Source organism: Telmatherina bonti (genome assembly GCF_933228915.1).
Source record: "Telmatherina bonti genome assembly, chromosome: 13".
NCBI lineage: Eukaryota > Metazoa > Chordata > Actinopteri > Atheriniformes > Telmatherinidae > Telmatherina > Telmatherina bonti.
Window position 1 is genome coordinate 40,954,386 of NC_136611.1, and position 20,632 is coordinate 40,975,017.

The 20,632-nt window shown below is 46.1% G+C and overlaps 1 protein-coding gene across 1 annotated transcript in view; it reads right to left on the reverse strand.

The window, feature by feature from the left end:
- The window catches only part of abca2 (ATP-binding cassette, sub-family A (ABC1), member 2), a 191,309-nt gene that overhangs the window by 150,005 nt on the left and 20,672 nt on the right, over positions 1–20,632 (reverse strand). The window contains exons 3-5 of the mRNA XM_079250795.1: positions 11,066–11,177; positions 7,874–8,037; positions 200–321 (exon numbers count right to left, since the gene is read on the reverse strand). Of these exons, the coding sequence (XP_079106921.1) occupies positions 200–321; positions 7,874–8,037; positions 11,066–11,177 (398 nt within the window). The remainder of the gene's footprint in view (positions 1–199; positions 322–7,873; positions 8,038–11,065; positions 11,178–20,632) is intronic.

The window sequence follows — 20,632 nt, forward strand, 5'->3', positions numbered from 1 at the left end:
CTCTGTGGTGTAGGAGCAATAACCACACCCACCTCAAATGTATAACAGATCACATAATACTTGTTGAAGCCCAACAAGAAGAAAGTTCTGCTCATGTGGAAAACATGGCCCAAGAAGGACCCAACATAATGATGCCTCAGAAGCAAGAAGAAAGTTCCTGCTTTTCACAGAGTATGTAACATGCTTGAGGGCGACTGACCTCTTTGAGGCTGACAGGAGTGTTGAGCAGAAGACTGGCTGAGGAGCTGGACAGGGAAAGATTGGAGAGCAGGAATTGCTGGAAAACTGACTGGTTCTTCAACACGCTGGCCAAAGTGAAACCTGAATTCAAGAAAAAAAACTTTTATTTCTTGTCCTTCCACCTACATTTTCATCCATTTGTTCATTAATCCATCCATCAATTCATTAGGGGCATGGGTAACATCACACCAAATTCCCAGTTCAGTACACACCTTGATTTGAAGATCACAGTTGGAGTTTTCTTTCTTTCTTTTTTTTAATACAGTAAGGGAACAAATGCAAAACATAAAATTGCTCATCTTTGGTGTTAACGCAGATGTAACTGGCATGCTTGCAGTAAATTTTCTAAAAAAATATATATATATATATATATATATATATATATATATATATATATATATATATATATATATATATATATATATATATATATTTTTTTTTTTTTTTTTTTTTTTTTTTTTTTTTGTCTTGTCCAGCATTTAGGCAAGCAGAATGATGGTCTGGATGTTCTGCTGAGCAAATTTTCTCTGCCAAGGGAAGCTTTATAGATATAATGATCCCCTTGACTTTCTGATTTTTTATTTTATTTCTATGTTTATTTTGTATTGTTGTTTGAATTGTAGAGTTTGTACTGCTGGACCAGAGAGGACAGACTAAAGACAGAAAGAGAAAGGAGAAGAAACACCTCATAAGAAAAGGGAAAGAGATAAAGGGAGAGAAAAGGGAGAGAAAAAAACAACAACTAAAAAATAACCCAAAAACAAAAAGAAAGAAAACAACCTACAGATGTATACATACACACATACAGGCACACACATACATATACACACACACATACACACGCATACATACACATACATATACACACACGTATACACATAATATATATATATACACAAATATATACATATGTACACATATACACATACATACATTTACACACACACCTCTATGCACACACATACACACACATACATACGTACAAACATATATGCACTTGCCAGTATTAACACATATACATACACATACAAGCCAACTTTAGATCATAGTAACTAAACTATGAATGTAAAAAGTTAAATATAAATGAGAAACAAACAGAAATGAGTAAACTAGCTGCTGTTAGTGAATAAACCTGCAGACGACTCGGTGACTGTGTCACATGCAGAACATGCAGAGTGGAACGTGTTCAGAGAAGATCATGCCAGTGTGACCCCTCCCACACAAAGGCAAGAGGCACGCCAGGAGTACCCCCGAGACCAGGGCCATCGGCAGCCACCCCCAGGCACAGACCCCAACCGCCCCACCCCGGAGCCAGCCATGCACCGACCCAGGAGGAGGCAGAGGGGGGTCCCAGCCAGAGTCCCCCGCAGTCAGGGGGAACAGGCCCCAGCAGGCCCGGACCAGCGAGGACCGGCCCCGCCGGGCACCGGCCCCCCAGGGTAGACAGAGCGCGGGCCCCACGGCCCCAAGAGCCCAGAAGCAACCCCCCACCCCTGCAGGCAGAGGGCCCAGCCCACACCGACGGAGGGCCGGGATCCCCAGACCGCCACCGAGCGGCAGCCAGGCCGCACCCCAGTGCACCAGCAGCGCTCCCCGAGCACCAAGACCCTCCACGCACCCACGCACACAAACACACACACACATACGCACACACGCACACACATGTGCACACACACACACACACGCACACACACACACCCACACCCACACGCATCCACACTTCCTCCTTAAACACACCCTATACACCCATTCTCTGACACACGCTCAAACTCACACTCTCCTACCCCCGTTCTTTATACACACACACCCCCTCACACACACATCCCTGCTCCCTCTATAATCACCCATTCTTCCATACACACACACCCCACTCTACACACACACACACACACCTCCCTACACCCCTCTATCCACATTCACAGTCCTCATTGTACACCCACCCCATCACTTCCCTGTACCACCAACATAACCCCACATACACACCCCCACCCATCTGCATACACCCCCCCTTCCTCCTATCCCAGCGGCCACCCACTTTCCTAAATTCTTTCACCCTGACCCCCCCACCCCCCCCTCTACCCTAACATTCAGTCACCACTTCATCCATTGGCTCCTGCACGCCCTCACCTTTCTTTCCCAACGTGTCCCCTGTGAGATACCCCCGGGGGAGCAGGGGATAGGAGGGCCCCGATCAGGGCCCCACAACTACCCCCCACCCCCGTCAACGCCCCCCCACCACTCCACACATGCAGCCGATCCAGCACCACCCAGGGCCAGCAGCAGTCCCACCCCCGCCAGGCCAGCCCAGACCCAGGCCCCCTGAACAGCACCACTCCTGCGCCCAACCCCCCCGGCACAGCCCCAGAAATAGGGGCGTGGCAGGACCCCATTGTCACCCCCTGCCTCCCAGCTTATGAATGATTGTGAAGTGTGTGTTGTTTGCAATTAAAATTGGGAAGAAGTAACCACATCATGTTGGGAGCGGGACCACCAAAGCAGCCCCGCCCACCGCACACTGCATGGCCCGCCCCCCAAAATATGTCCATGTGTTGTCAGTGTGTGTTTTTTGTGTTATGTTGACTAAGTGTAATTAAAACTGGGAGGTGAACCGATGCTGGGTGCAGCGATGGAGACCACCTTGATGGCCTCTCTCACCATCCAGATCAACGTGTCCACCTCCCAACGCCCTGCCTGTGTGTGGTGGAAGAAGGGAAGGAGGGGGGTCCGGGGATTTAGGTCCCGAGGGAAGCGCCCCTCCCTCAAGAAGATGAGCCACCTGCGGCACGAGGCACGTCCCCCATTCCCGGGGCCCCCGAAGGCCAGGACAGGCCAAGGGCAGCTGCCCCAACAACCAGGGCCCTCAGCAACCCCAATAAAGGAGCCGCCACCGGCCCCAGAAGGCACCAACGAACCACATGCAAAAGTGGGGGGGGGGGGGGGGGGCAAAGAAGAGGAGGGGCGGGAGAAGGAGAGACAGACCAAGGGCCCACCGCCCCCACACCCCTAGGAGACGCCCCCACCCAGAGACACGTTGCATTCCCTCCTCCTTTACACACCAACACATTCACACCCCCTCATCATCAGCCTGGTATACACACACATCTACACACACACACACCTACACACACACACATACATCTATACACATACACACCCATTCTAACAGATACACGGCCAAAAGATTAGTCCACCTCCAAAACCCTACATCCCACTCCCCACCCCGCCCACCACAACACCCCTTCTCATTCTACCTACCCTAGAACAAACCACCACAACTCCCCACTTCTCTCACTGAAGTCCTACCCCCTTCCTAATCATGACCCTTCACCCCCCTATACACCTACATACACATGCACCCCCCCCCCCACTCCCCCCTACACACGGGCCACTACCCCCCATACACATGCATCTCAATACTCCTCTATATACACACCCCTATCTCCCATGCATTTAACACCAGATTATCCACACACAAGCCCTTACCCCCTCCCATACACACACACACACACACACACACACACACACACACACCACCCACTCCCTCATTCACAACCCCAACCCCCCACACAATCATGTACTATCACACGCCCCAAAACCTCCACCCCCACACCTACATGCCCTAACACACTCCCCCTTACACACAACCGTACCCCCCACAAACTCATGCTTCTGTTTGCTTTTCCAGTTCACAAGGATAGTTTTCTTTGCAATGCACAGGCTGCTGAGGATTGGTTTTGCTAAATTAAACCCTGTTATTTTCACCTAAGTGACTCAAGAGGCCCAGTTTGGGGTTTGCAGGGATAATACATTTAAACCAGTCTGACAGATCTTTACATACCTGGAGCCAGAATCTCTGGACAGGTGGACAAGACCATAAGGCATGGTAGTAGCTGTCAATCATGTTGTCAGTACAGTGTGAACAGATATGTGAGTGTAACAGACCCATCTTGAACATCCTGTGTCCCGTATAATGAGTTCTGTGTAGAATTCTGAATTGTATTAATTGCATGTTTGAATTCTTAGTCATTTTGAATGTGTTTGAGCAGATTTGTGAGCATTCATTTTGATTGAAGTTGCTGGATAAGTCTGCTTCCCATTTAGAAGTTGGGAGAGAGATGGAATCTTCTAGCTTCAATAGTAATCTGTATATTTTGGATAGTAGCTTCGGGGCCTTAAGATTTAGGAATTCTGCAACCCTTATAGGTAACTGTAAGTTTAGTTGATCAGTGGTGTATTTCTTACTTATGATAGATTTAAGTTGGTGGTATTCTAAGAATTTGGTGCTGCTGAATTCATACCGTGAAGAAATTGCATCAAATGGCAGAAAGTTTCCATTTTCTACTATATGTTCTAACTGCTTTACTCCTTTATTCTTCCACCGAGGGAAGTTTATCATCTTTCTGTTTTGCAGGAAGTCAGGATTGTTCCAGATGGGTGTGAGCTTACATGGAATAAGTCCAGACTTGGTTACTTTCAGGAATTCCCACCAAGCCGTTAAACTGGAGCTGATGTTAATGCTTTTAAAACACTTATATGACTTGACAGTTGAGCTGATGAATGGTAAATCAGAGATGACTAAATCCTCACACAATGCTTGCTCAACATCCAGCCATGGCTCATCCAAAGAACTTGGATTAAGCCACTTGGAGATGCACTGCAGCCTATTACATAAGAAATATTGATTAAAATTTGGCAGGTCCAACCCACCTCTGTCTTTGGTCTGTTGTAAAGTTTTTAGACTAATGCGGGATGGCTTGTTTTTCCAGAGAAATCTGGATATGTGGGAGTCTAGTGATTTAAACCAAGTGGAGGATGGTCTGATGGGAACCATTGAGAAAAGGTAATTAACTTTTGGTAGAACCATCATTTTAACGGTGGAAACCCTCCCCATAAGTGATATAGGCAAGCGGTTCCACCTTGAGAGGTCATCCTCCACTGTTTTTATTAGCTGATCATGATTTAACTTTATTAATTCGGTTAGTCTGGGAGAGATTATTATACCTAAATAACTAATATTTCCTGACTGTATAGTGGTGTTAGATATGTGTTTAAAGTCACAGTTAATGGGCATTGCTGTAGTCTTTAACCAGTTAATAGAATAGTCTGATATTGAAGAGAATGTATTAATTAGTGTGATTGTTTGAGAAAGTGTTGTTTGTGAGTTGTGAAGGAAAAGTAAAATGTCATCTGCGTAAAGACTAATTTTATGTTCAATATTTTTAGCTTGAATTCCTTTGATTTCTGGGTTTGTCTTATGGCAGCTGCCAGGAGTTCAATAAAAATGGCAAAGAGTGATGGAGAAAGTGGGCAGCCCTGTCTGGTGCCTCTCTGTAAGCAGAAGTTTGGAGAAGTTTTGTCATTAGTCTTCACACATGCATTTGGGTTGTTGTATAATATTTTTATCCAGTCAATAAATGATGACCCAAACCCAAATTCTTTTAAAGTTGCAAATAAAAGTTTCCAGTTTACACGGTCAAATGCTTTTTCTGCATCTAAAGATATAACTGTGGACTTCGGATTGTGTAGAGTTGAATAATCTATTATGTTAATTAATCTGCGCATGTTAGTGTAGGAATGTCTACCTTTTATAAAGCCTGTTTGATCAGGGTGAATAATGGAAGGGGTTATTTTCTCTATAAAAATATAAAAAAATATATTTAAAGAAAACAAATATGGCATAAATAGAGATAGATAGTATGTACACATACGTATACGGGAAGGAAGGATGTTTCAAAACAAAATAAAATTGCACTCAAATTTGTACAAATATTTACTGAATCCACAGTTCAACATTTTAATTTAAAAAGTTAAACTAAGCAGAGAGGGGCTTTGCTGTGGCAAAAACTTGACAATAGGGGGATTTTGAAGAGGCCATGGAGACCGACCGTTTTGAGGAGATTCTGACTTAGGAGGGGAAAGCAGTGCTCCATCAACACACTTTACAGTGGGGATGTGGATGGGGGGGGGGTTGAGCTCGACTTGGAATGTTGTGGGTCGATGAAAGGATGGGAGATTGAGTTGGACTCAACTCAATCTGTTGGTTTCCTTATATAGGCTGTTATGAATTGGCCTTCATTATGTTTTCCCCTCTGTCTGTAAAGCGTCTTGAAATGGCATTGCCGTGATTTGACGCTATATAAATAAAGTTGAATTGAATTGAATTGATCCTCCCACCGTCCAAAGACATGCATGTTAGGTTAATTGGTTACTCTAAATTGCCCATAGGAATGAGTGTGAATGTGAGTGGTTGTTCGTCTCTGTGTGACCCTGCGATGGACTGGCGAGCTGTCCGGGGTGTGCCCTGCCTGTCGCCCAAAGCCAGCTGGGATAGGCTCCGGCTTCCCCGCGACCCGGAATGGATTAAGCGGTTCGGAAAATGAATGAATGAATGAATGAATTGAATTGAATTGAATGTTAGGTTGATTGGCTACTCTAAACTGCCTACAGGAGTGAGTGTGAGCATGAGTGGTTGTTTGTCTCTGTTCGCCCTGCGATGGACTGGTGAGCTGTCCAGGGTGTGCCTGCTGGGATAGTCTCTAGCTTCCCCATGACCCTGTATTGGATTGGATGGTTAGGAAAATGAATGAATGAATAGTGGAACAGTGGCCCAGTTCCATACGCATGCGAGTTTGCCCAACCGGTCTACATGTGCTTTGTGGACTTGGAGAAGTTGTTCATCTGTGTCCCCCAGGGGACTCTTGTGGAAGGGGTGGTGGTAGTAGTGGGGGAGGTACTCTGGGAGTATGGGGTACCACACATCCTTGTACGAGCTAAACTAAGTTTACTTAGTGTACTTGTTAACAAAGGCTAAAGTTTCTTTTACTTTTGTATTTTTTACTCTACAGCAGGGGAATCCATCCATCCACCCATCCATCCATCCACCCAACCATCCATCCCTTGTTTTTCCTTCCCACTGTCGCCAGTGTGCTTGCTCAGGATGGGAGATTGAGTTGGATCCTCCAACTCAATATGTTGGTTTCCTTATATAGGCTGTTACGAATTGTCTTTCATTATGTTTTTTTCTTTTCTTTGTCTGTAAAGCGTCTTGAGATGGCATTGCCACGATTGGATGTTATATAAATAAAGTTGAATTGAAATTGAATTGAATTCACCCATCCACCTGTCCACCCATCCATCCATCCACCCATGCATCCATCCATCCACTCAACCATCTACCCATCCATCCACACATCTATCCATCCACCCATCCATCCATCCACACATCCATCCACCTATCCATCCATCCACACATCCATCCACCTATCCATCCATCCAACCACCCATCCAACCATCCACCCAACCATCCATGCATCCATCCATCCACCCAACCACCCATTCATCCATCCACACATCCACCCAACCATCTATCCATCCATCCAGCCATCCATCCACCTATCCATCCATCCAACCACCCATCCAACCATCCACCCAACCATCCATGCATCCATCCATCCACCCAACCACCCATTCATCCATCCACACATCCACCCAACCATCTATCCATCCACACATCCACCCAACCATCCACACATCCATCCATCCACCCATCCGTCCACCCATCCATCCATCCATCCACCCATTCTTTCATGTCATCATGACAACAGATCAGCTGAAGTTTGGCTGCACGTCAGACCTTGGCTCTTGTTGTAGTTGTAGTCAGGTGGTAAAGGGACGGAGCTGAGACTCTCTAGGTGCTGCTGCAGGGTGTTTAGCTCCTGATCCAAACCAGGTCGATCAGACATGAAGAGTCTGTTCTGTTCCACGACCTCGCTTAGCCGCTCCAGCAGCTGGGTCACCCTAACAGAGGAACATGTGGACATTAAATCCGTTCAGCTCAAGAAAATAACATGGTTTTATTGTTAGCATATTCTCCTAAAAAAAGGTTTTACTTGGAATAAATTAAGCCATCAATCTTCATCATTGTATAATCACGTATTTACAATAAAATAAAAACGATAAAATATTCTCAAATGCCATGCAAAATGCTGGGTAAGTTAACATGTTATCTATCACATTAACACATTCATTTCATTGCATCTCCATGTCTCCTGATGACACCGGACCTTTTTAGCTGCATCCTGGATATAAAATCCTGTATGGCAGAAAACTTTTTACACCTTAACCAGGACAAAACCGGTGTTTTAGTTATTGGCCCCGAGAGGGAAACACACTTTAAAACTAGAAAAGCACTTGGAGAGCATAAACATCCACCAAGGGCCACAGTTCTGAAGAATTCCTGGATCCAGACGATGATCCAGATCACCAGCAAAATTTAATTAGTTCTTCCTTTTCACATTTCCAACTCTTGACAAAGACATCCCTGTAACCATTTCTGCAGGTGAAAAACCTGGACGCCAGTTTTTATTCTGACTTTTGCTTTATCCCACATATTAAGAATATCACAAAACTTGGTTTTTATCTTCTCAATAATATAGCCAGAGTCTGCCCTATTTTCCCTCAGGGCAATACGGAGACGATGATGCAGGCTTTTATCACTGGTCGCTTAGACTATTGGAATGCCCTGCTCACTGGTCTTCAATTGTTACAAAAATCTGATGCGCGTGCCCTGACGGAGACCAGGTGGCGGGCCCATATTACACTTGTTTTAAAGTCATTGCATTGTCTTCCCATGTGTTTTAGGATTGATTCTAAGGTTCTTATACAAGTTTATAAATGTTCTAAAAGTTTGGTCATTTGACTGGTGCCCTGAGTTGGAGCCCAAGGTGCTGTGGTCTGGTCAACTCCTGCTGCAGACGGCTCCTGGGATAGGCTTTTCCTTACCGGGCTCCTTGAAAATCCCCCTCAACACGTCGTTGGACCTTTTAGCTGTGATTACAACATCGTTCTCTGTGGCATCGTCTCAATCAGCTTCTACAATGTTCAGTTTAATCTAGAGTTGAAGTAATTATACTCCAGGATCCCGTGGAAATGACAGGGGAGTCTGACCCCTCAACCTAAACCTGACCACCTGCAGCAACCGCAGATCAGAGACTTCCCGGGGCTGGTACTGGTGCTCCATCACTCTGGATCAGGGTCCCTCTGGACTCTTCAGACCACATGATGAGTCTGTAACAGGGTCCCTCTGGACTCTTCAGACCACATGACGAGTCTGGATCAGGGTCCTTCTGGACTCTTCAGACCACACGATGAGTCTGGAACAGGGTGGATCTGGACCAGGGTGCTCACAGTGGAAATGAGCAACCAGGCGAGGATCCAAGACAAAACGAGAAGGAACTCAAGGATGCTCCTCAGGACCATAACCCTCCCAATCACCAGATACCGGCAACAACATCACAACAGCCAACGCACAGTGTAAACCGGACCACCGTCAACGATCAAAGATAAACTGTCAATCAGGATCTGGCAGGGTAAGAATGGGTGCAAATGAGAATTGGTCCTTGAGTTGTTGGAAAGCTACTTCAGCTTTAGTTGACCAGACTAACTCTACTGAGGGTTAGATGATGCAAGGGACTTTCCCTAGTGCTGTAATGTCGGCTGAAACGTCTGTAGAAATGAGCAAACCCAAGGAAATGTTGTGGAGCCTTGCGGTTCTCTGGGGTAGGCCACTCCCTGACTGCATCCATTTTAGTAGAGTCCATTTCGATCTGACCTGCAGACAAGATGAGGCCCAAAAAAAGTGTGCGGGAATGACACTGACACTTCTCTGCTTTAACAAACAAGTGAAGCAAGCGCTGAACAACCTTACGAACATGTTCTGTTTCAGATTTGGAGAAAACCAGGATGTCATCCAGATAGACAAAAACAAATTTGTTCAACAAATCCCCAATTCCATCATTACTCAAATTCTGGGACACAGCAAGAGCATTAGTGTGGTCAAATGGCATGACCAGATACTCATAGTGTTCAACAGGTGTATTGAATGCAGTCCTCCACTTATCCCCTTCTCTCATTCTGACCAGGTGAAAGGCGTTTCGCAGGTCGACCTTAGTGAAGATGGTTGCTCCCTGGAAGGCCACCAAACGGGGATTAGATGTCAAGGAGCAGAATTTTCAATATGTTCAAAGAAAGATACTTCCAAATCATGAATTTCACTCACATGGAAGAGTCCAGAATAAACAAGTCCAGGTGCAGGTCCAGAGCTGGTCAGATCAATCCAGGAGGGGTCAGAGGCAGAGATTAGGGTCAGGTCCAGGTCCAAATCCAGATCCAGAGCTGGTCAGATCAATCCAGGAGGGGTCAGAGGCAGAGATTAGGGTCAGGTCCAGGTCCAAATCCAGATCCAGAGCTGGTCAGATCAATCCAGGAGGGGTCAGAGGCAGAAATTAGGGTCAGGTCCAGGTCCAAATCCAGATCCAGAGCTGGTCAGATCAATCCAGGAGGGGTCAGAGGCAGAGATTAGGGTCAGGTCCAGATTAGGGTCACAGAAGAAAGTTTGGAAAATGTATGTAAGATCCAGTGGGTCACCACCGGGTCGAATGTATGCCGTGAATTCTGCTGGAGATCCTTCATTACCGCCGGACAGAAAAGGTACAGGGGTATGGCTGATGCTGTTTGTTGGATGTGGGAAGGGTGACAACCATTTTCATATATTTTAGGACTGCCAAGTCATTCATCAGTATTGGTCCAGAATACACCTAGAATACCCTTTGACCTTTGCAACCTTGTATTTGTGTAACATCCCTGTGGGTAGACTGACCACTGGAGATAAGAAACTTTTATAAATCCTGCTGGCTGCAAATAAAAAGGCTCTCACAAGAAGACGGCTAAAACCTGAGCCACCACCAACTGAGGACTGGAATAACATTGTACAAGAGATCTAGTCCATGGAAAATCAAGAAGGGTTCATATAAAAAGATGTGCTTACGTGGAGTTCTTGTACTGCAGGAAACCAAACTCATCCCTTTGTCCGTCTGGACACAGCGACTGCATGATGGGAATGATGCCAGCGGAGGTGAGCGGTGCTGCGCTGTAAAAAGCTGAACATGAAGTAGAAAAAACAAAAACCACACAAACATAAGTGGTTCTGCTGAAGAAAAGTTTCAGAAAGAGACCACTTCATCAGTCAGCAGTCGAGTTAGAGTAAGACAGAAACGGCTGGATCCGCAGGCGGAGTGGTTAGCGCTGTGGCCCTACACCAAGGTGGTTACTGGTTCGATTCTCAAGTGGTTAGCGCTGTGGCCCTACACCAAGGTGGTTACTGGTTCGATTCTCAAGTGGTTAGCGCTGTGGCCCTACACCAAGGTGGTTACTGGTTCGATTCTCAAGTGGTTAGCGCTGTGGCCCTACACCAAGGTGGTTACTGGTTCGATTCTCAAGTGGTTAGCGCTGTGGCCCTACACCAAGGTGGTTACTGGTTCAATTCTCAAGTGGTTAGCGCTGTGGCCCTACACCAAGGTGGTTACTGGTTCAATTCTCAAGTGGTTAGCGCTGTGGCCCTACACCAAGGTGGTTACTGGTTCAATTCTCAAGTGGTTAGCGCTGTGGCCCTACACCAAGGTGGTTACTGGTTCGATTCTCAAGTGGTTAGCGCTGTGGCCCTACACCAAGGTGGTTACTGGTTCGATTCTCAAGTGGTTAGCGCTGTGGCCCTACACCAAGGTGGTTACTGGTTCGATTCTCAAGTGGTTAGCGCTGTGGCCCTACACCAAGGTGGTTACTGGTTCAATTCTCAAGTGGTTAGTGCTGTGGCCCTACACCAAGGTGGTTACTGGTTCGATTCTCAAGTGGTTAGCGCTGTGGCCCTACACCAAGGTGGTAACTGGTTCGATTCTCAAGTGGTTAGCGCTGTGGCCCTACACCAAGGTGGTAACTGGTTCGATTCTCAAGTGGTTAGCGCTGTGGCCCTACACCAAGAATGTTACTGGTTCGATTCTCAAGTGGTTAGCGCTGTGGCCCTACACCAAGGTGGTAACTGGTTCGATTCTCAAGTGGTTAGCGCTGTGGCCCTACACCAAGAAGGTTACTGGTTATAATATGCTAATTCAGGTTAAGCCAAGATTTAGGAGCAGATGTACTATCCTCAGCCAATTAGCATGTGAGCAGTGAACTTCTTCTGTCATCTGTTTTCTGAACAACTGTACTGTAAAATGACAACACTGAGGCAGCTTACCTATGAAACCTTCTGTAATCCACTGATCAATATTTCCCTGAAAAGACTATCTATATACCTGATCAGAGCCAGCCAGTAAGTTGCTGTTTGGTGGATTATTTCTTTACTGAATCTCCTAATGTTGGAAAGTCAGTGTGTGCAACTTATTTCCATTAAAAATAGAAGATTTATGAAGTTTTTCATGGATACATGATTTATGATTTATGTTACAACTACTGTTTTTAACAAAGAGTTCTTTCTGAGAAACTGATCACATTTGTATGTAGTTACATGCTAATTGGCATGTAACTGTAAGTATTAATAATAAGCTGTGTCCCAGTTCAGGGTCTCCACACTTTAAAGTATGAATTCATTGGTCATATATGTAACTGCGGTGCACCAAGTGCTGTCCCAATTCTGTGGCTCCTGCAAATCCACGAAACACAGCAGGGAATGAGCAGCAAGGAGTATATCTGTAAATGTGATGTACACAAAAACTATAGGTTTACCTAAATTTAAACTTGACTGAGGAATTCTTTTAGCAAGGTTTACCAGCATCTAGAACGCAGCATGAGGGCAACATTTATTTATTTTTATCACCAGACTTTTAATAACCAAATGAAGTACCGTTCAATCTGCCACCATGGAAAGAAAAGCTGGGGTGGCAGCAGCATTGGCTTGTGGTGACAACAAATCAACTTAGTTACACATCGCACTTTTTTCCTCTGACGTCAACGTTAGCGCCGCCTCCTCCAAATTGTTTTTTTTGTTTTTTTGTTTTTTTTTTATTTACGCCGACAGGTAAATTTAAAAAATAAAACAAAAAATTTCTGACTGCATTTTTGGATGATTGGATAAATGATGCCTCTGCAGTTGCTAGGCAACGGGGGACTGGAGCACTCTGTAATTCTGGTACACTAGGTAGGCCATCTCATTCCACTCGCATCACAGTCTATAAAGTGTCCTACGTAGTTTGAACACTTCCAAGTGTGCAGTCACTGAATTGGGACGCAGCGATTGAATATGCTGCCAGTTCACAAAAAGGACCTGCTGCCGCTACCCATTTTCAACAGGCACTGCAGTAGACAGACCGTCCCCTACAACATCTACTTGGACCCATTGTTTAAAGTAGCTGCTTTCCCATTACAGTTTTTTTGCAAGATAAAAGCAAAAATTGTTAAGTTTCGACAATCAACAATTGCAATTTGCAGGTGTTTCCTGTGCAGTGTTTAACATAAAAGTTGCAGTTCTCATAAAATATCGTCACACAGACAAGGTTTTACGAGAACGGTGGTAGCCATGCAAGGTAACCACATAGCGTGATTTCAGGCTTTTCTATTTGCATCAGAAGATTTGCTATAGCTTTTCAATGCCTTTACGCCTCTTTCCCTTTCTAATTCATTGTGAAACTGTTTGTTCTATAGCATACCATCTTTACCAGAAACAAAGTGGTCACATGACCTTCTGGGGCTGCAGAATGGCAGAAAAATTGTTCCAATACACTTTTGAGACATGCTTCTATAGCGAAATGTCTGGAAAACCACCTCATAAGAGTGTAAAAATCTTTTAACCATACTTGTTTATTAGAAACGTAGGCGTTTCCGTTTTTTTATTGTGATATATCGCACGTCGTTTGCTTCCTCTCAATGAGCAGCAGATGCTGCCGCAAGCACCTTTTTCCTTTTACAAGCTGTCTCAAGAGGCTTGGTCTTTGAGCAGCATCAGTCCCAGCTGCAGTCAGAACAGGAAATCTTCACCTCTGCTCCATGATCAGGCTCAATATGACCCGAAAGAAGCATCCTCTAACTGATCCTGGGTCAAGGCCCATTTATGCTAAACACAGAGGAAACATACACATACTATTTTTAAAGGGCTTAGCCATTAGTCACTTTACGCAGAAAACAGAGCAATTCCACTGAAAATGGCGGCGGCAGAGTTGAGTTGTGTGGCTGACACGCAACGAGCAAAAAGAGCAAACCAGTGAAGAGCAACAGGAAGAAAAGCCCAGAGAAACCACCAAATTTAAAGCATCCGAAGAAGTCGAGGAGAACAGAAAAAGTACCAATGTTGTAGTTTTCTTCTTTTGGTGTTTTGAGACGTTATAAACAACTTTCATAACATGGATGTGAACTCTGCCCTGCCCGCTAGTTGATGACTGACTTAACTATGACAACATGAAAATAAAACCATGAGGGCCGAGACATGTTTGGAACGTTAGTACACATTTATGTACATAAGGGAGCAGAAATGGGTCTTTACAGACATTGAGTAAATATTTTAAATGCTTAATTAATCTAGTTTTAAAGCGAGATCATCTTAACTAGTTTAATCTATTGTTCACCCGAGTATGGTGAAGAAAATGACAATTGTAATGTGCTCACTACCTAGTAGCTAGTTTTTCTAGTTTAGCATTTTTTAACTACTATAAGCAAATAGGGCAGAGCTTTAATATAATTTATTTCACAGTGCTAATCTCTTCTCTTATGTTTAATATATTTTACGACAAATGTACAAATTGTACCTACATGGAGCTTTTCCAGTCATGCCAACGACTCGAAGCGCACACACACCCAGTAGTTGTAGTTGGGTGAAGCTCCAACGTTCTGGTTGAAAGACCACTGCTCTTCCTCCTGAGCTACAGCCGCCCGATGGTATTATTTAGTCAGTGTTGCTTTTGGGATGTTCTGGGAATTTCTTGTCTCTATAGTATGTCATGGGTCTGAGGGCCCTGGTGTGTGTGTGTGTGTGTGTGTGTGTGGGGGGGGGGGGGGGGGGGGGGGGGGGGGGGGTGTCTTGTTTTAGGTGGAGCCTTTGTTGGCAGTTCCTCACAGTTGAAGGCAATCATCTCATTTCATGGCCACAGTATATCTACCCTGGTTGGAGCACTACTCTCCGCCGGATCGTTGCGTACACTTCCTTGAAACCCTTCTGTTAACCAACCACCAGTCCTTCAGCTGCCATTCCTGCCTGCCCGCCTGTCAACTTGCTCCGCCGACTCCATTTGCCACCTTTTTGCAAATGAACTGTCTTTGTTACATCAAGCTAACGCTTCCGCGATTGGGTCCCCCTTTTCCCCCCTTGACATATTATTAAAAAATGGCAGTGTGTATCATGGACCATCCTTAGTATCACCACCGAGTCTGAAACTTTAGTATTGTAATAATCCTAGCTACACAGAAATAATCCACCAACCAAAGACTTACTGACTGGCTACGATTAGTTTATTGATATTAGGTTTTACATGATTGGATTGCAAGTTTCAGACAAAGTAGATCATGATATTTATTATGAGCTAGTGTGAAAACATGAAGAACCGGTGTGGCAGGTATCGGCCTACTTCATAGAGTCTCAAGTGACCTCAAGTTCCTCCAGTCAATAAAGAATATTATTGGCAATTAAAATGTACTTCTTCTGGGACAACAATTTACACACATTGTCCTGTAGCCACGTAATGCGCTTCACATGTGCTGTCTTTAAACATTAACATGACAATGCAGCCAGTTGAGAGCTGTGTGGTTCAAAACTTAGTAATTCACCCAACAGTACCAGGCACTGATTTCATTGTGTGCACAGGTGTTAAAGCGTTACCGCTTCTGGACAGCAAATACACGAAAACTGGGAAGCAACTAGTGGGAAGTGATAATAAATCTGCCCCTTAGTTAATACACAAACACAAAACTACACAAAGACAAAGACATACAACCCCCCAAATGGGACGAGCACATCCCAGTTAAGTGATTTTATTTACACAATTTGTCAGCTGGTGTTCAGGGTAGTATTTACGAATAGCACTTACACACTGTTCCATCCAACATGTTTAGGCCATGCATCGTGCAGAGGAAGAGAAAACCATGGCCACAAAAGAGAAAGAAGAAAGGACAGCAGAGATAGGAGAGAGGTGAAGTAAAAGAACAAAGACAACACATGAAAAAAGCAGGTTGCTTCAACAGAAAGTTCCCCAAGGACAAACTGAAACGTGAAGTGAGGATGGAGATGCAGTACAGGACCCAGCAGCAGCCAGCTGGGAATCTCAGGCACTTCGCTGTGCTTCTCCCTATCAAGCTGGTTGAACAAGTCATTTTTACTTGCTTAAATCTACTGGAAAAAGCAAGCTGATAGATGAAGCTGGTGAACGAGAGCTGAAACAGACTGAGTAAGCGCTGAGTCAGCTGTATGGATTTAACAAAAAACATAACTACCAAATAGTTACATTTATTTATCGTCCATGTATATTTGTCCTTTCAAAGGATAAAAACTTGTAAGATGACAGAATTAAGCCTGCTACACCCTCCACAGGAAGCCAGAACTCTTTTTTGTTCTCAAGGCCCTGAGAAGAAAAAGACACTTTGTGCTTGCAGATATGGTTGAATACAGTTCCACACATCGGGCTGGCAGAACATTTTTCTTGTGGGGTTCTAAGAAGCATCGTGTCATTGGTGGGACATCTGAGGTGGGCGTGGTTAGCCCGGAAAAGCGTGAAATGGAAAGTTGCAGCTTCTGAATGTTTTGCTGATGGTGGTAACAGGAATGCTTTGCTAAAACAGCACAAGAGCAGGTGGAACGCTGCAGTAAAGAGCAGAGAGGATCAATATCAGTGTTAATGACCAGTTTCTCCAGGAGATCTTGGAGCAATGCAAGATTCTGTTCCTGATCCGGAAAAGATTCATGGAGGACGGTTCACATGCATTCTTCTCTGTGGTCTGACTTCTCTGGAAAGCAAGAACTGAGTTCTTGTTCTCGAGGCTGCAAGAACAAGAAAAAACGTCTTGTTCGGCAGGTCCATACATGCTACACGAGAAGCAGGTCTGCAGCGGGGAGGGGTCACTGCGGGGGGGCGATGTCTGCTTCATGTGCGATGAACCCGGTTGTTACCTCCGCCGAGGAGGTTGTTTCCCCGGCGTCTTTTTGCTCAAGATAACTTAAAAGTTTACGGAGGGGTTTTATAAAAATTTCAAGAGTTGTTGCAAATGTAAAAATGAAGAAGTGATTAAATTCTGGTGGTGATCAGGATCACCGTTTGGATCCAGGAATGTTTTAAAAGGATTCTTAGACATTGTGCTTGGTGGAGGTTTCCGCTCTCCGAGTTTCTAGTTTCATATTTAACCAGCAGCTTCGTCCGCGGCAGGGCGGGTCGTGCACGCGGCGGGGCGGGTCGTGCACGCGGCGGGGCGGGTCGTGCACGCGGCGGGGCGGGTCGTGCACGCGGCGTGGCGGGTCGTGCACGCGGCGGGGCGGGTCGTGCACGCGGCTGAGTGTTTTAATGCTACATGTAAAAATGTTGGTACTTTCTCACCACCTCGATCAGCTGTTTTATCAAAACAATCCGTTTTGCCGGCAACAGTAAAAACGCGGAAGCAGCAACTCCGCTTCATGCTCTCTCCGTGGTAACGACGCCCACTTACAGTGTCCGACCAATCACACGATACTTCTCGCAGCCCTTCAAGAAAAAGGTTCTGCCAGCCCGTTTCCTCAAACACGTCCGCGAGAACAAAATGACGTCATTTTCTTCTCAGAGCCTCAAGGACAAAAAAAAAAAGTTCTGGCTTCTTGTGGAGGATGGAACAGGCTCCTTGACTTTACTAATCTACTAATCAGCAGTAGAAATGACTTTTCTTTCTTTTGTCTTCTTTCTCCACACATCTAGTTTAGAGTAAAAAGAGAACACTGCCAGTCTCAGAGGTTATAAAATTATTTTCTGTTCCTTGGGTTTAATGGAGTCATAACCTGGTCTTTCCATGTCTCCACTGTCCTCTAACTGTTTTATAAATAATTTTTAAAAAACGTATTAAACCAACGAATGTTTAAAAGTGCTTTGTCTGACCCTTTACTCATAATAAAACTTTTCTCGTGAGATTTCATGAGATTTTGAAAAACAGATGTTAGTTTAAATAATGGTCCGGGCGTAGAACCTGTCTGTTTAAATGCTTTTCATTAGAAAATGCAAGAAACATTTACAAGCAGGATGATGTACATTTACCTATTGGAGGAAATTAGAGGGAAGTTTCTCTTCGAGACCCAAAACATTCAGAAATAAAGCTTATCAGATGACAAATAACTAAAAGGTGATTACATATGTTCTTGCAATTTTATATAACAAATAGTAACTTTGCTGCTGTCATTTAGGACAAAAGTAATTTGATTTATTATTGGACTTCTGTGCTCGTCATGGATTGTCCATAACGAACACCATGTTCCAGCATAAGAGTGTCCATATGTACACCTGGCATCAGGACTCCCTGGGCCGCAGTTCCATGATCGACTTTGTAGTCGTATCGTCGGACCTGCGGCCACATGCCTTGGACACTCGGGTGAAGAGGGGGGCGGAGCTTCAACTGATCACCACCTGGTGGTGAGTTGGCTCAGATGGTGGGGGAGGAAGCCGGTCAGAGCTGGCAGGCCCAAACGTGTTGTGAGGGTCTGCTGGGAACGTCTGGCTGAGTCCCCCGTCAGAGCGAGCTTCAACTCCCACCTTCAGCAGAGCTTCAACCATGTCCCGAGTGAGGCGGGGGACATTGAGTCTGAATGGGCTGTGTTCCGTGTCTCTATTGCTGAGGCGGCCGGTCGGAGCTGTGGCTGTAAGGTCGTTGGTGCCTGTCATGGCGGTAATCCCAGGACTCGTTGGTGGACACCAGCAGTGAGGGATGCCGTCAAGCTGAAGAAGGAGTCCTATCGGGCCTTCTTGGCCTGTGGGACTCTGGAGGCAGCTGATGGGTACCGACAGGCTAACGGTGTGTTCAAACCAAACGGGTTTTAAGCGCCAAGAGCCTATGGGGAGGCGCGGCAAGGGGGCGTCGAGCTTTCTCGCGTGGTGTTTAGAGCGTTTTGGGCGTCAGCGTTCCGTGCGGAACTCGCATCAAAAGCCAGAGATGGACAAAGCTGAACTTTGGCCGCTCGACACGAGGCGTCAACCAATCAGAGCGATCAGCTCGCAGCTCCTGGAGGATTGCTGTGGTGAACCCAGACACGGGGCTGAGACGCCATTACTCCGTGCAATATTTAGGATAACCATTCCTTGCTAAAAAGCTGAATGTTACTGATTTGGCAACGTAGCAGGATACGTTGCCTAGCAACACTTTGTTTGGGGGCGGCGGCTCTCTGCTGAGCGCGGCTCTTGTTGCATTAACACTGACTATCACTGCCCTACAACAACATCCTCTAGCTTTATTTAGCTTTATTTTAATGAAACCATGCCATATCTCTACTGAATCCGCCATCATTCAAAGTGGCGCCTCCCTCCTCTCTTTTCCGCCGCTTTTGCCGCTCGCTCCAGACACACAAGCGGCAGACGTGGCAGGAGCATTGGAAGTGTTTTGGGCGTCAGACACAAAAGTGGCAGTTTAGTGACGAGCGTTGAGCGTTCAGCGTTTTGAGCGTTTTCGACGTCTGAACACTGAACACACCGTAAGCGGCATGTGGCTTCGGCTGTCGCCAAGGCAAAAACTCGGGCATGGGAGGAGTTCGGCGAGGCCATGGAGAAAGACTTCCGGATGGCTTCGAGGAGATTCTGGTCCACCATCCGGCGGCTCAGGAGGGGGAAGCAGAGCTCCATTAATACTGTGTACAGTGGAGGTGGGGAGCTGCTGACCTCAACTCGGGACGTTGTGGGTCGGTGGAGGGAATACTTCGAAGACCTCCTCAATCCTACCAACACGTCTTCCGATGAGGAAGCAGAGCTGGCGGACTCAGGGGTGGACTCTCCTATCTCTGGGGCTGAAGTCGCTGAGGTGGTCAAAAAGCTCCTTGGCGGCAAGGCCCCGGGGGTGGATGAGATCCGCCCGGAGTTCCTTAAGGCTCTGGATGCTGTCCTGGCTGACACGCCTCTGCAGCATCGCGTGGACATCGGGGGCAGTACCGCTGGATTGGCAGACTGGGGTGGTGGTCCCCCTTTTTAAGAAGGGGGACCGGAGGGTGTGTTCCAATTACAGGGGAATCACACTCCTCAGCCTCCCTGGTAAGGTCTATTCAGGGGTCCTGGAGAGGAGGGTCCGCCAGATAGTCGAATCCCGGATTGAGGAGGAGCAGTGTGGTTTTCGTCCTGGTCGCGGAACAGTGGACCAGCTCTATACCCTCTTTGGGGCCCTGGAGGGGGCATGGGAGTTTGCCCAACCAGTCTACATGTGCTTTGTGGACCTGGAGAAGGCGTTTGACCGTGTCCCCTGGGGGCTCCTGTGGGGGGGTACCGGACCCCCTTGTACGAGCTGTCCGGTCCTTGTACGACAGGTGTCAGAGCTTGGTCCGCATTGCCGGTAGTAAGTCGGCTTTGTTTCCCGTGAGGGTTGGACTCCGCCAAGGCTGCCCTTTATCACCGATTCTGTTCATAACTTATATGGACAGAATTTCTAG